General features: G+C 37.9%; 1 protein-coding gene across 4 annotated transcripts in view; it reads right to left on the reverse strand.

Moving 5' to 3' along the window:
- Positions 1–16,201, reverse strand: part of SMARCC1 (SWI/SNF related BAF chromatin remodeling complex subunit C1) — a 180,310-nt gene that overhangs the window by 100,290 nt on the left and 63,819 nt on the right. For all 4 annotated transcript variants that reach the window (XM_060022372.1, XM_060022375.1, XM_060022374.1 and 1 more), the window contains 4 exons: positions 13,539–13,664; positions 11,238–11,359; positions 8,215–8,339; positions 4,282–4,341 (listed from right to left, as the gene is read on the reverse strand). In XM_060022372.1, coding sequence (XP_059878355.1) covers positions 4,282–4,341; positions 8,215–8,339; positions 11,238–11,359; positions 13,539–13,664 — 433 coding nt within the window. The remainder of the gene's footprint in view (positions 1–4,281; positions 4,342–8,214; positions 8,340–11,237; positions 11,360–13,538; positions 13,665–16,201) is intronic.

Below are 16,201 nucleotides of genomic sequence, written 5' to 3' on the forward strand. Positions count from 1 at the left end.
CGGGAGAAAATATTTGCAAATGAAGCAACTGACAAAGGATTAATCTCTGAAATTTAAAAGCAGCTCATGCAGCTCAATATCAAAAAGGCAAACAACCCAATCCAAAAATGGGCAGAAGACCTGGGTAGACATTTCTCCAAAGAAGATACGCAGATTGCCAACAAACACATGAAAGAATGCTTAACATCATTAATCATTAGAGAAATGCAAACCAAAACTACAATGAGATACCATCTCACACCTGTCAGAGTGGCTATCATCAAAAATTCTACAAACAATGAATGCTAGAGAGGGTGTGGAGAAAAGGGAACCCTCTTGCACTGTTGGTGGGAATGTAAACTGATGCAGCCACTATGCAGAACAGTATGGCGGTTCCTTAAAAAACTAAAAATAAAGCTACCATACGACCCAGCGGTCCCACTACTGGGCATATACCCTGAGAAAACCACGGTTTGAAGGGAGTCGTGTACCACAGTGTTCACTGCAGCTCTATTTACGGTAGCCAGGACATGGAGGCAACCTAGGTGTCCATCGATAGATGAATGGATGGAGGGGATGTAGCACATATATACAGTAGAGTACTGCTCGGCCATAAAAAGAAACAAAATTGAGTTGTTTGTGGTGAGATGGATGGGCCTGCAGTCTGTCATACAGAGTGAAGTAAGTCAGAGAGAGAAAAACAAATGGCGTGTGCTAACACATATGTATGAAATCTAAGAAAGGGAAAAACGGTGGTCATGAAGAGCCTGGGGGACGGGAATGGAGATGCAGATGTACTAGAGAGTGGACTTGGGGATATGGGGAGGGGGAGGGGTCAGCTTGGACGAGGTGGGAGAGTGGCGTGGACATATATACACTACCAAATGTAAAACAGATAGCTGGTGGGGGGCGGCCACATGGCACAGGAAGATCAGCTCGGTGCTTTGTGACCGCCTAGAATGGTGGGATGGGGAGGGTGGGAGAGGCAAGAGGGAAGAGATATGGGGATGTGTGTGTATGTATAGCTGATTCACTTTGTCACAAGGCAGAAGCTAACACACCACTGTAAAGCAATTATACTCCAATAATGATGTTAAAAAAAGAAAACTGCTATACAGAGACTAAAAACAAAATAATACATTTTAGAGAGGAATTGGGTGGGTGGATCCTTCAGAGCAAATATAGAGGAAAATCCTCTCTGAGAAGGTGACATTTAAGCTGCAACCTGAGAGAAGGATAAAGCAAGCATTCCACAGAGAGGAAGAAGCCAAATCAAAGAACCTCAGGCACGGATGTACCCCATGACTTCACAAAACTGTGAGCATGAATAGAAGTTGAGAAAAATGAGCGGGACACAAGAGCAGAGTGCAATGATACAAAGCACTAGCACCACAGATAGACAGTCCTGGATCTGAATCTGTGCTCTCTCACTTAACAGCTGTACACTTAGGAACGTTACTGAACCCCTCCAGTCTCTATTTCCTAATCAATGAATCGGGGCTAACATGGTTTTATGGAGAAACGCAAACATATGTAGCATGACACCTGACAGGTACTCACGTTAACATAAAGATGGACCCTGTTCCTTGATTTGTAAATTAGAGACAAACATCCGCTAAAAGCAGACGGGAGGTTAAGTTACAGCACTACCAACATTGAGTCATCCAACTCTGCAGAGGGACTATTTTTTTCTTAGGAAGTGACTAACAAAGAATTCTGGGTAAGGCCGTCAAAAATGAACTTTTTGTCCTTTGGGTCTTAGTAAACCAAAGGATAATCAACTTCTCACTAAATGGGGGTAGTACAATATAATGATTGCACTCTCTCTGGTCAACTTATACTATTTCATTTTAGTTTAACAGATTTTCATCCCTGAAGGAGTTTGGTACCCAATGGAAATAGACTTCTGATAATACAAAAGTAGGAGGAGCACCCTTCACTCTGACTCCTAGATGGTAATACTCAATAAATGTTCTCTTCCTCCTTCTAGATGTGGGCAAATACACTCTCACCTCAGCCCCTGAATCTTGACCTTCCAGCGATTTCACAAAAGAAAGAAATGACTGGGTATACTTGGCTCAGTGGCATATAAGGCAAAATATAGATCAGTTAAAAAACAAACAACTCTGAAAAATAATTCTCAGTTGACGGATCAGGTCACCCTTGGCATGGTTCAGGTTATAGCCAATGCAGAAAGTCAGATGCTTAAATGATACATGGGAAGCCTGTTGGTCCCTGGATGAAAGGCCAGGACAAAGAGCCAAACTCTCCAGCTATGGTCAGCAGCATCCACAGCCACAGCACTCCTGATTGAGACCTCAATTTGTTCACAAATACAATGGGAAGATCTCCTATACCCAGCACTAAAACTTTTAATCCAGTTGGAACCCCATCCTTTTCCTATAATTGGCTTCAATTTGACTCCTCTGATAAAATCTATGACAAAAATATCCTAATAGTCACATCACTTTTAAAAAGACAATTGTCCACTCCCTTAAAACTACAGAATTATTCTTTTTCGGGATATAACTTTAAAAATATAAACTATCATTCTATTTAACAAATTGTCCCAGTGAAGAGTATTCAAGTCTTAACAATATTTTACCCTTTCACATTATTAAGAATATAAAACAAAAGACTATTTATAGTTAGTTTTTGCTTTCTTGGCCTTTGATTCAGTGGATAAGTGATGGCTGTAGAATAGGTGACATAAACTTATGGAAAATGAAAATTACTACTAGTTACTAAAGATCCATATTCTGTTCATAATGTTAAAAACAATTACGATAGAAGGATTTTGACAGTATCTCATTTTTTTGTTTATTTTGTTGACCTAACACCACCTTTATATAAACTGTCATCAAGACAATTTTCTGCTTTACTTTTAACTTAACCAAAAATAGAATCATCCACTGATGTACAATGACAGGCTTTATGCCAGAAAAAGCAAGATGTATTTAGTGAAATGAAGTAGAAAAACTCTCCCAAACACCCACTCATGTCTGCCATCAAGAATCACAGCAGTTTATTTGAAATACAGAATTCACTTGACTAGGACACAGTGAAATACAAGTCTCATTTTCCACATAAGGAGATCTTGAAAATTCCTATTAGGTCTAAAATCCCATCAATTCATAAATTTAATATATACTGAAAACACGAGGATCCCCTTTGATTTTTACAAATGAAGAAAGTAAATGAGATCATTATATATATAACTTTCAGGAACAAAGATGTTTAAAACTATCCTTACTTCTAAAAACTGGAACAAGTGACTACCCTCAAAGCACATCCAAGAATTAGACCTTACTTGTGAAAGTGTACTCCATAACTGGAAAATACAGTAAAAGGATGATGTGACTCTCATTTTATCCTGTTAAGGAAATTTTCTCTTTTTTAAAATATTTACTTATTTGGCTGCACCGGGTCTTAGCTGCAGCATGCGGGCTCTTAGCTGCAGCATGCGAGCTCTTAGCTGTGGCATGCATGTGGGAACTAGTTCCCTGACCAGGAATCAAACCCAGGCCTCCTGCATTGGGAGCACAGAGGAGTCTTAACCACTGGACCATCAGGGAAGTCCCAAGGAAAGTTTCTGTTGGCTTACAAAGTATTAACAGTCAACAGATTCTTGTTCTGAAGACACAAAATCAATTTGCACATGTTGTGAAACAAATACTTCAGGCAGATTATTAAAAGTGCTCTAATTATAACTGTTTCTTTAAAACTCAGATATTCTGATTTAGATATAATATTACCACCTTTGCTAGTTTGCAGGAAAACTACGCTTTGAGAGAGGCAGATCAGTAAGAATGGAGAGAGTGGATCATAAGAAATTAAATTTTCTGGGCTTCCCTGGGGGCACAGTGGTTGAGAATCTGCCTGCCAATGCAGGGGACATGGGTTCGAGCTCTGGTCTGGGAAGATCCCACATGCCGCGGAGCAACTGGGCCCGTGAGCCACAACTACTGAGCCTGCGCGTCTGGAGCCTGTGCTCCGCAACAAGAGAGGCCGCGACAGTGAGAGGCCCGCGCACCGATGAAGAGTGGCCCCCCACCTTCCACAACTAGAGAAAGCCCTCGCACAGAAACGAAGACCCAACACAGCCAAAAATAAATAAATTAAAAAAAAAAAGAAATTAAATTTCCTAATATGGTAGCAAACTAAATAACAATGGTACTAACATAGCCATAGATAATATCTGTGCTAGAAAGCATAGCAACTGAAATCTCTCAGTAAAGAAAGGATTATCAAGGGAGCTGACATATTCAAGAGACAAAACTGTATAGATTTTCTGATTTTTACCTAGATCTGCTACAGTTCCTCCTTTAACAGGTGTATTTTCACTATCTTTCTTTGGGTTTACTAGAAAGAAAAAAAAAAGAATTATGTTTTAGGGGGAAAGTTCAACTTGTTTTTAAGAAAACAGAATAGAAGATTAAAAAATACACGACTCTCACTGCATCTCCACCATCATTCAGTACTTACCCTTGTGTAAAACCTACTCACCTTCATGTAAAAACCGCAAGCCCAGCTGAGAAACATTAACACTTAACGTAACAGACAATATTCTGTAATTAATTAAACAAGCAGCCATCTTTTTCATCATAAAAGCAAACAATACAGAAATAACAATACAGAGAGAAAACTCTGAAAAGAACCTTTCAACCACTTTACCAAAAGTATTTTTTGTGTTTTTTTGTGCACTTGTGGGTTCCCATTTCTGTGCCATTCATTAAGACAGACAAATTGAGGGAGAACCAATACCTTTTATACATATATGTAGAATTCAAAACTGTGCTTATTTCCTTAGTACTCTACTTTTGTACTTAGGTTTCTACTTTTGTAACAGTGCGCCTGTGTGATCTTTCCATGTATTTTTAGTTACGTCTCTTTCGTTTTTAATAGACACTCTGTGTCCATGAGTGGATCATGAGGTAACTAGCCCTATATCAATGGAAACTTTATTTTCAATTTTTCATTACTGTGTAATCAACATTCTTTTATATTTATGCATGCATGTAATTACTTAATATGGATTATGAAATTAAAACTGTTATTGTACAGTTTTTTAAATTTAATAGATATAGCCAAATTGTGTTAAGTGCCTTCATCAATTTATACTTCCATCAATAGCATCTGAGAGTACTCACTTCCTCAGAACAGTTGTACTTTGGGGATCATCTACTTTCTAAGTTTTGGAAATCACACGGATGAAAAGTTACTTTAATGATTTACATATCCTTGGTTATATGAGATTAAGCATCTTTTCATACATTTATTGGTCCCAGGTTTTTTAATAAAATTACTAGTACATAATACTTTGTCCTTTATTCCATAAAGTTTAAGAATCTTTATACATATTTAGGGTTTTAATTCTTTGTTTTTTAAATGGGTAATGAATATTTTCTCTAAGACTAACACTTGTTTAAAGTACATTAGTATTTGGAAATTTACTTTTATAGTTTTGTTTTTATTTTATTTTTTTAAACTAATTATTTATTTTTTGGCTGTGTCGGGGGCCACACTGGGTCTTCGTTGCTGCGTGTGGGCTTTCTCTAGTTGCGGTGAGTGGGGGCTACTCTTCGTTGCAGTGTGCAGGTTTCTCATTGCGGTGGCTTCTCTTGTTGCGGAGCACAGCCTCTAGGCACGCAGGCTTCAGCCATTGTGGCATGCAGGCTCAGTAGTTGTGGCTCGCAGGCTCTAGAGTGCAGGCTCAGTAGTTGTGGCATGTGGGCTTAGCTGCTCCACGGCATGTGGGATCTTCCTGGACCAGGGCTTGAACCCGTGTCGCCTGCATTGGCAGGCGGATTCTTAACCACTGCATAACCAGGGAAGTCCCTACAGTTTTGTTCTTAAATTGAGCACTTTAATCCACCTGAAGTTTAAATTCTTATATACGATACAAAGAAAAATACTAAAATTTACAGGACTTGTGGAACAGTCTGATCTTTTCCCATTTATTTGTGTTGCTAAATTCATAATAATTTAAATTTATTCACAAATATAGATCTACATTTGAATTTCCCATTCTATTTTTTCTTTTTTTGGCTGCGTTGGGTCTTTGTTGCAGCATGCAGGATCTTTCATTGAGGGTGCAAAGGCTCTTCGTTGCAGCACGAGGGCTTCTCTCTTAGTTGTGGCGTGCCGGCTCCAGGGTGCGTGGGCTCTGTAGTTGTGCTTGAGCTCCAGGACGCATGGGCTCTGTAGTTTGCAGCACTGGGGCTCTCTAGTTGAGGTGCACGGGCTCAGTTGCCCCACAGCACGTGGGACCTTAGTTCCCCAACCAGGGATAGAACCCGTGTCCCCGCATTGGAAGGCGGATTCTTTACCACTGGACGACCAGAGAAGTCCCTGAACTGGCCATTCTATTCCACTGATGAATGCAGCCATTCTTGCGTCTAAACCATACTACATTAATTATTATAGCTTCCCAGTTTTAGATGGTTATCTCTTAGGACTATCACCACCTTCATAGTTTTTATTTAAAATTATTCTTTTGATTGCCTTTGTGAATGTTCTCTTCTATATGACCTTTAAAATATATTTGTGTGGTTTTTACTGCCCAATTTTGTATAACACAGTGATTTTTAGAAACTCATATAACATTATAGATGACTATATTTTTCATTTCTTAAAAATACAAATGACTACTTAAAAAAGAACAAAAAAGAAAAATGTAGGGATTACAACACACATCAAAGTAAAATACATGAAAACATTACAAGACAGGAGAGGGCATAGGTTAGATTATATTATGGTAAATTTCATACATTTTTATCTCAACTAGACAACAGTGATTCTAAATCGATTTGATAAATTAAGGATATATTATATACTGTAATCCCTAGAGCAACCACTAAGAAAAATATAGCTAAAAAGCAAATAGAGAACAAGAAAATCCATAGACAGGAAGTAGTATAGTGGTTGCCAACACATGGGGAAAGGGAATAATTTGGACTAACTCCTAATAAGTACAGGGTTTCTTTTCATAGGGATGAAAACATCTGGAATTAAGACAGTGGTGATGACTGCACAACATAGTGAGTTTACTAAAAACCACTGGAGTGATTAAAATACACTTTAAAACGGTGACTTTTATGCTCTGTGAAGTTTAAAACTATGCTATATATAGGGATTTCCCTGGCGGTCCAGTGGTTAAGACTGCTCTTCCAATGCAGGGGGCATGGGTTCGATCCCTGGTTGGGAAACTGGGATCCCACATGCCGCGCTGCATGGCCAAAAAAACCACAACAAAACAAAACCAGGCTATATATAAAAGAAACCATGTAAGTTCGAAAAGAAAAGAAAATAGCGAGGGGCTAGAATAGAACACTAAAAGCTAAAGAGGAAATGAGAGGGACAAATGGGAAAAAAACAGCATGATTGTAGACTTAAACCCAACCATATAGATAATTATGTTACATTTAAGTAGACTACATACTCCAATTAAAAACAGAAAATGTGTATATTGGGGGAAAGAACAAAGTCTCCACAAATTGATGTTTAAAAGCAATGCTTTACATAATTAGAGTGAAAGTAAAAGAATGCCAGAGAGGTACAAATTGAAAACATAAAATGTAAGAAAAAATTTATAGGACTGCTGAAGTCTTAAGTTCAGTGGGGACTAATAAAACATAGAAATTTAATGAAAAGGATGTGGTGAGATGAGGTTTTATTATTATCAGAGAACTTAGATTTCAAGACAAGCACTAACATGGCACCTAGAGACATGATACAAGCCTCAATTCATCAGAAGAACAACGATGATCTAGATGTATATGCCCTTAAACAGCAGAGCTTCAAAGTACAAGAAAATACAGGAAGAAAAAAATTTAACAGGAATAAAGGGACAGACAAATCCACAATCACAGTTAAAAAGGTCTAACATCTGCCTCCCAATAACTGATTTAAATAGGTTGAATTGTGCATAGATACATACTCCATTTTTCCATACGTATATTGATTCTGTTGGGATTTTAAAACCATTAACTTTAAAGCATTACTAAATTTTGAGAACTTTTTGATCACAGTGTGTTTTCCCGATAAATAGCAAAAGTACACCAAAAGACAGGAAAAGAGGGAATTTCACATACGTTAACCTTCAAGGGGTAATCTATTAATATTTGAAAGTTAAGAACTGGAGACACAGAGCAAGAAGTGAATCATCCCATGGCACCGCTGAGAATAATTAAATCACGTCTAACACTCTCACAGTCTAGGCAAAAGGACACAAACCATTTTTTGGAAGAACCACCTCCTCTATGTTGGGTACAGGTGTTGGGTCTTCCATGTCCTTGGTAAGATCTTCTTGCTCATCTTCCTCTTTCTGACTTCTCCGCTTCCCATAAAGACTAGCTTGGCTACAACATAAAAGATACAAAATCACAAACAAGACTGACGATAGCTAGTTACAGCAAACAATTTCAGAGGCTTTAACTACACTGTTAGAGAATCTATGTTCAGAATCACTTTAAAAGACAAACAGAAATCAAAAAAGTTAGATACATTCCCTAAATTACATCTAACCAGTCAAAAGGAAAAGAAAACTTTTAGGGCACAAGAAATGACCACAGAAATTCTGCAATACAAATTTACAGACAGTACCCTAAAAGGTGCTTAGTGTAATAAAAAAACATCTGCTACAGAAATACAGCACATATTTTATCTCAGATCATAAAGAATCACTTACATAAGAAATTTTCTCAAAGATATATACAAATAACTGCTTTTTGGATTTCTTTGGTTTTCTGTATTTTCCTGGCTCTTTGTAACATCCAAACATCAGGAACTGCAAAGTAAAATCACTTAGGACAGTACTAACTTTTGTATTTTGTAAAAATTGTCATTGTTCTTTAACCACCTGAATTCAATCAAATCAACATTTATTTTTAAAACTAACATATGCCAGGGCTTCCCTGGTGGCGCAGTGGTTGAGAGTTCGCCTGCCAATGCAGGGGACACGGGTTTGTGCCCCGGTCCGGGAAGATCCCACATGCCGCAGAGCGGCTAGGCCCATGAGCCATGGCCACTGAGCCTGCGCATCCGGAGCCTGTGCTCCACAACGGGAGAGGCCACAACAGTGAGAGGCCCGCGTACCGCAAAAAACAAAAACAAAAACAAAAAAAAAACTAACACATGCCAGAAAGCATATTAAAGTTCAAACAAGAATGGAATGATTCCTTACCTTGAGGAATTACAGGGAATTCAGGACAGAAATCATTAACTACCTCATATAATGTGATGTGTACCAATACAAAGAAATGAATACAAGGACCACAAAAATACAACTCAGACAAAGAGAACTGTAACAATTTACTAAAAGGTTGGCAATGTTTCAGGATGATGAGTAAAAGCATAAAAGCTTAAGAAAAAAATTCCCCGTTTTGGGGTAGTAATCTAGAATACACCGACAAGGGAGGCAGAATGGAGAAAGAGCTTGCTGAGTCCTCACACTGCTGAGAGAACGCTCCAAGTTCTCTTTTTAGAGGGATAACATGTTGGCATAGGTTAGAATAAGGTATACAGAGTAAAAAAATTTGTTTAATAAAAATTACATGACAATTTTTTTTTAAGCCTATGAAACTAAAGGTGGCAAGGAGGTAAAATACTTCAAAATGAAGAAAAGATGCAGGGAAGATGAATAAAACAAATGTTAGGAAAACAGGTTTCAAGATGTTTTAGTTAAATAGACTATTCTAAGGGGAGACTTAAATGAGCAAAGTCCTGCTCATTAGAAGGCAGATGCATTCAATTAAAGGACGCGCATACATTTATTTTGGGAAACTAAATTTGGTGGGTATTATACTCAGAGTAGAGGCTAAATGCCACCACTGTGAGCATCCCAGACAACACATTTTGATTCTGTGACCACTCATGTCCTGGCAGCCCATCTTAGCCCATAAAGGGGAGAGTAGCACATCGATTTCAGGCCGGGAAACATTTGGAAAAGTTGTTATGATATTCTTTACAAGGATCTCAGGTAGCTCTGAAATCTCTGAACATCAACAATAAGTTTCAGAATGCAAGTTTAAGAGATAAGGTTACCCTCAATAATCCCCAAGAAAAACCTATTTTGTTCTTTTAATTTTTATGTCACAGTACATGTGACTCGATAAAATAACAAAAATCTTTTTATAACTGTAACTGACTCATTAATATTATTTATAAAACTAAATAAGAGTTTCTTAACTTCCCTAAAAGCTTCTACGCATGGTTAAGAACGCTTAAGTAACCTTACCCTTCAAGAAATAACGTGATTCAAGGCATGTTCTGGGCAACAAAAGGCAAATTTGGCTAGAGAAGAATGTCACAAAAGGAAGCTGATGGAGAGAAGATGACTGCACTGTAAATATCTACTTGACAACAGCCAGAAAGTCGACAAATTTACTACCACATGAAAAGAATAAATTTTGCAAACTGTCATTTTCTAAAACTAAACTATAATCTCTGAAAAAATGCTCAAAATATATTTTGAGGGACTTCCCTGGTGGCCCAGTGGTTAAGATTTCGCCTTCCAATGCAGGGGGTGTGGGGTCGATCCTTAGTAGGGGAGCTAGGATCCCACGTGCCTCCCCACCAAAAAAAACAAAGACAAAACAGAAGCAATATTGTAACAAATCCAATGAAGACTTTAAAAATGGTCCACATCAAAAAAAAAGTCTAAAATATGTTTTGAGCTAGACAACCCTGAAATTATTAACTATCTACTTAGTACATAATCATAAAATTATTATTTACTGTCTACCATTTATAGGCATCTACTTCAGGCCAGGCACTGTGCAAGGTCTTTAAAGTCTCACTTAATCCTCACAACAACCTATTCAATAGAAACCAAAATCTCTACTCAAGCAAGATTCACTAAGTACAAACGTGACTTACTGAATAAGGCACTACACTGCTGCAATTTGCAGAATATGGAGCAGACAGAGGTTCAACTCCTCTATAAGTCATTTGGATCATGTAGGGGACAGGTGGTAAAACTGGAGAAAGACAGTAACTCGTGAATATAATTTCTTAAATTCCTTACCAACCACACTTCTCAATACAAACATTGATACAGAAAAAACGTTCTATTCAGAGATAGAAATGTATAAAATTGACATAAGATGCCCATAAGATAACATTCCATAACAAGATGAGCTATCAAAGCAAAGACTTCCAACCAAGTCAAAGTAAGACAAACGTCCAAGGTAAATGTAAAAATCTGCAAAGTTCTTTAGTCTGTTTCAGTGCCTTCTGAATCATGCTGCAGTTCTTACCCTTTCTTCCCGCTCTTCTTCCGGGATTCTGTGGGTGTGGGAGGTGGAGGGGAAGGTGAATGTTTCCTCTTTCGAGCATTAGCTGATGCTTTTCTATCTCTTCTCTCTGGACTTCTGACTGGCTAGGAAGAAGTAAATGGAAGTAAATATCGGCTAGCTTTGCTGACTCCTCAGTTTCTACAAACCCTTGTCCAAAGGTGAGTTTTCACAAAGATAATACCAAACACAAGTGCGCAGAGGAAATGAAAGGCACAACATTAAGCATCCTCGACCATAAGCAGTCAGGAGACTTTCCCTGACCTTCCAGGTGATGCACCATCAATGGATATATTAGAACCATCCCACAGGTATTCAAACTATGCTACAAAACAGACATGCCCAAACCCCTCACAACTAAAAACTGTTCCTGCTCAAATTCTGTGTTCCCAGGTGGGAAAAGCATTTTCAATAACCACTGGAAAAATATGAAACACATGCTATTAAATTAATGAAATACAAAGACTGGCTGAATGATCTTGTGAAAATGTACCAGAAACTACTCCTAGTTCATCATTAAAAGGAATATAAGAGAAAATGACTCAAAAGAGGTAAAATTTTACAAGACTGCACCTTATGATTTAAAAGTCAACCCACAGGGGCTTCCCTGGTGGCGCAGTGGTTGGGAGTCTGCCTGCCGATGCAGGGGACACGGGTTCGTGCCCCGGTCCGGGAAGATCCCACATGCCGTGGAGCGGCTGGGCCCGTGAGCCATGGCCGCTGAGCCTGTGCGTCCGGAGCCTGTGTTCCGCAACGGGAGAGGCCACAACAGTGAGGCCCGCGTACCGCAAAAACAAAACAAAACAAAAAAAAGTCAACCCACACGTGTAAAACTATCCCTATCTGCAGATGACATGATCTTATATATGGATAACCCCAAGGAATCCACAAAAAAACTATTAGAGCTAATAAACAAGTTCAGCATAGTTGCAGGCCATACATCAATATACAAAAGTCAGCCTGTAGATGATAAATTTAATACCAATTTAATAAAACAGACCATAATAAAGAAAATACACCTAAAATGATCCACAGTATTGCATCTGAGGTTGAAAAACGAATCAGAGATTAAAACATCAATTAGACATTAATGATTGGGACTTCTCTGGTGGCGCCGTGGTTAAGAATCCGCCTGCCAATGCAGGGAACACGGGTTTGAGCTCTGGTCCAGGAAGATCCCACATGCCACGGAACAATTAAGCCCGTGTGCCACAACTACTGAGCCCGTGTACTCCAACTACTGAAGCCAGCGCACCTAGAGCCTGTGCTCCACAACAAGAGAAGCCACCACAATGAGAAGCCTGTGCGCCACAACGAAGCATAGCCCCCACTCGCCGCAATGAGAGAAAGCCCACACGCAGCAACGAAGACCCAACGCAGGCAAAAAAAAAAAATATCCAAAGCAAATAGGGATGAACTAAAAATAAAAAGATATGAAAAAGACTCAGTTTTTAAATATTTTTCTTAAAGATAAAGAATATATGGTGTGTGACAGACTTTTAGTAAGAAAGTCTTGGGGCTGAAAATAGGTATGAAAGAACTACACTTTCTAAATTATTGGTTAAAAGTATATGCCTCAAAGATTTTTTTCAAAAAACTAAAAAACAAAACCAAAAGCAAAAATCTTAAGTGTCCCCAATGAAAAAAGACTTCCGGAATCACAGGTATCTACCTGAAGCTGTCATAACCCAACACTAACACATCTAAGCCTTCTCAGTCTCAAGTCTTCCTCTAGTGACACACCTACCTCCCAACTTGTGACTTAAAACAAAACATGGATAAATATTTAAATGATTGGGCTTCTTAAAGGATTAAAGAGTATTAAATGTCAAGTCCCCCTACCTGAAAAAAGGACTGAACTGTAACTATGAGACCTTTAAGGCCTATACTTTATACTAACTACTATATGTTCCTTAACAAAGCTATTAAAAAATATTAAAACTAAATCAGTTTTCCCTTGGAAAATGAAGAGCTAAGTTAAATTACCCCATGATGACATTTGGCTCACAAAATTAATACTCAGATCTAGAGAACAAAATCAGTTGTACTACCTTGCACACTGCATGGGCCACTTTAAATCTTAATGACCCTCTGAGATTCTCATGCCCCTTTTTGGGGGATGCCAGCTCCTGAGATGGTTGTTATGGCCATTTAGTAACTTTTATATATACTTGATGGCTGACAGTTTATTAATGAAGATTTGATAACATTCAGGCCAAGAAAGAAGAAAACACCAAGTGAGAAAAATGGTGCCAAACCAAATACCTCTTCATTCTTTGTTGAAATTCGCTGACGAAAACTCACGGGCTTCCTGTTCTCATCCACCTCATAATCCTCCTCATTCATCCATTCATTGAAAACATCAGTGTCCAAAATCCATTTTGCATGAACCTAAAGTCACATCAAAGCATGAATATCTACATAAATAATAAATCACTACAGTTTTTAAAGTATTCAAAATGAAAGTAGCTGATTTATTACACTCAAAGCCTCAACTGCATAGAACAGTTTAAAAATACGACTATTAGTGACATATGAGTGGCAACTTTACCACTTCAATTTTCATTCCATGTCTTTTACTGAGTAAACAGTAAAAAAGCATGACTGGTTTTGTGTAGGCTTTGATAACCAAGACCCTGAAATTGGATAATCATGTCATCTTTTTTATTTCAGTTTTATTTAGGTGTAAATGAAAAATAAAACTGATTTTAAGATTTTTATTTAAGGTGTACGTTGTGATTTGATATACATACACATTGTGAAAGGATTCACCCCCCCCAGCAAATTAATACATCCATCCCCTCACATATTTATCTTGTGTGCGTGTGCACGCGTGTGCACACGAGAACACTTAGGTCTACTCTCTTAGCAAATTTCAACTTTACAGTACAGTGTTATCAACTTTTGTCACATTTGACATTAGCTCCTCAGACCTAATTTATCTTATAGCTGAAAACTGGTACCCTTTTACCAACCGTTTCCTATTTCTCCTACCCCCCAATCCCTGGCAACCACTTTTCTACAGTTTCTAGGAGTTTGACTTTTTTTTTTTCTTTAAAGATTCCACATATAAGTGACACCATGCAGTACTTGTATTTCTCTACCTGGCTTATTTCACTAATCCGTGGCATCTTCATCTTCACAAAAATCAGTGACAGAAACATTCAAAGGCAAAAGGCCAAAGTAAATCATTGCTTTAGGCATAAAGAATGTCTCTAGGTTTATACATTCGATAACATTCTAAGAAATGATGAAAGAGGACATTTACTGACATGTTGCCCAGCCCTGTCAAGTACACATGGTGCTCTAAAGAGGCCTTTCAGGGACAGCCAAGGTTGGGACAGGGTGGAGAAGTGAGAGTCAGATTTGGGGTTCTTCCCAGTCCTTTACATGGCCACTTTTTTTTTTTTTTTTTGTTAACATTTCTAAGAATAAAAGGAAGGGTTCTCTGGATGTCATATAGATACACATGTAGATACGGATATATATAGATATTTAAACCACAGCCCTAGCCTCTATAATACTTCTATTTATTCAACAGTATTTCTCAAAGTGAGCACAATTGGAATTGGGGACTAGACGTCTTTCCTGTGTGGGACTGCTTTCCTGTGGGGGGTGTGTGTGTGTGTGTGTGTTGCAATTAACATGCCCAGTCAAGAATCATTAAAATACTAACATGAGAGCAAAGAGAGAAAAAGAGAGCAGCAACTACAGCTATGAAGCCTTCAGGAACTAAAAACCTACAACATAGCAATCACTGAGACTATATGGACTTGCCAATAAAAATATTTTGTCAATCTAAGCTCCCCACTGCTCCCCCCTTGCATTTTTTTAAAAAAAGGAAACATTACTACATTGGTTGTTAAGGATATTGCCTGAATGATATACTGCTTTAAGAATGACATCGACCTGACTACATGCCTCTTTTCCTCCCAAAACTAGAGCTACACAGTAACAAACACAAAATTAATACCCGTCAAGGAGAATATAAGACCTTAAATAATGTAACTCGAAAAGACTCCTATATGTATAAATTATGAGAATGGGATATATAAATAGAGCATGAGAAACCTTAAGCTAATTAGAGAAAAAAATCTATTTAAAGGCATGACTATGTTCAAGAAAAGGGTAAATTAATTCAGTGATGTAATTAATTGCAGAAAAATTTAATTCAGTGATTAATTCAGAAAAATTTATGTCACAGCATTTGAAAACATAATAGTCTTTTCCAAATTGTTCATAAGTATGTATATATTTTAAAAGTAGAGCTGAATATTCACATTGTACATTCTTTACTATCCAGAAGACCTTGAGAGAATTCTCTTGAGAAAGTATGTTAGGACAGTATGGACAACTAATAATCATTTGTGCCAGGCACTCTGCTGAACACCTTACATATAATATGATCTTGTTTAATCCCGCTAAGCAAGGCAGGTTAGTCTCTCCAGTTTTCCAAATCAGCAAACTGGGGCACAGAGTGTCAGCAAGCTGCCCAGTTACTTACCTACCAAGAGGCAAAGCTTTGCACGGAGTTCTGCCTAAGCTCTTATGCCACTATGCTCTATTACCTGTCTCACAAAAACACCTTAGGGTCAGAATAATATAATAGGTTGTGCAACCTTCAGCAAAATTATCTAACTTCTATAACTCAGTTTCCTTACCTATGAAATGATACGATGGTAAACTCTGCTATCAAGCCCAGTCCTAAACTTCTGACAACTATAATCTTCAACATAGTATGTTTCTAAAAATCCTTTCGTAATACTTGACAATGTTATATGGCTCACAAGTCATATAGTTTATCCCTTTAATCAACATTTTTTTCCAAGTAACAACTTAACTGTTTGACTAGACAGATGTCTAGATTTGACTACACACAAAGATATATGTTTGAAACTGTTAGACAATGCTGGAGGCTCAGTAGTTCT

The sequence above is a fragment of the Delphinus delphis genome, chromosome 10 (assembly GCF_949987515.2).
Source record: "Delphinus delphis chromosome 10, mDelDel1.2, whole genome shotgun sequence".
In the NCBI taxonomy this organism is placed as follows: domain Eukaryota; kingdom Metazoa; phylum Chordata; class Mammalia; order Artiodactyla; family Delphinidae; genus Delphinus; species Delphinus delphis.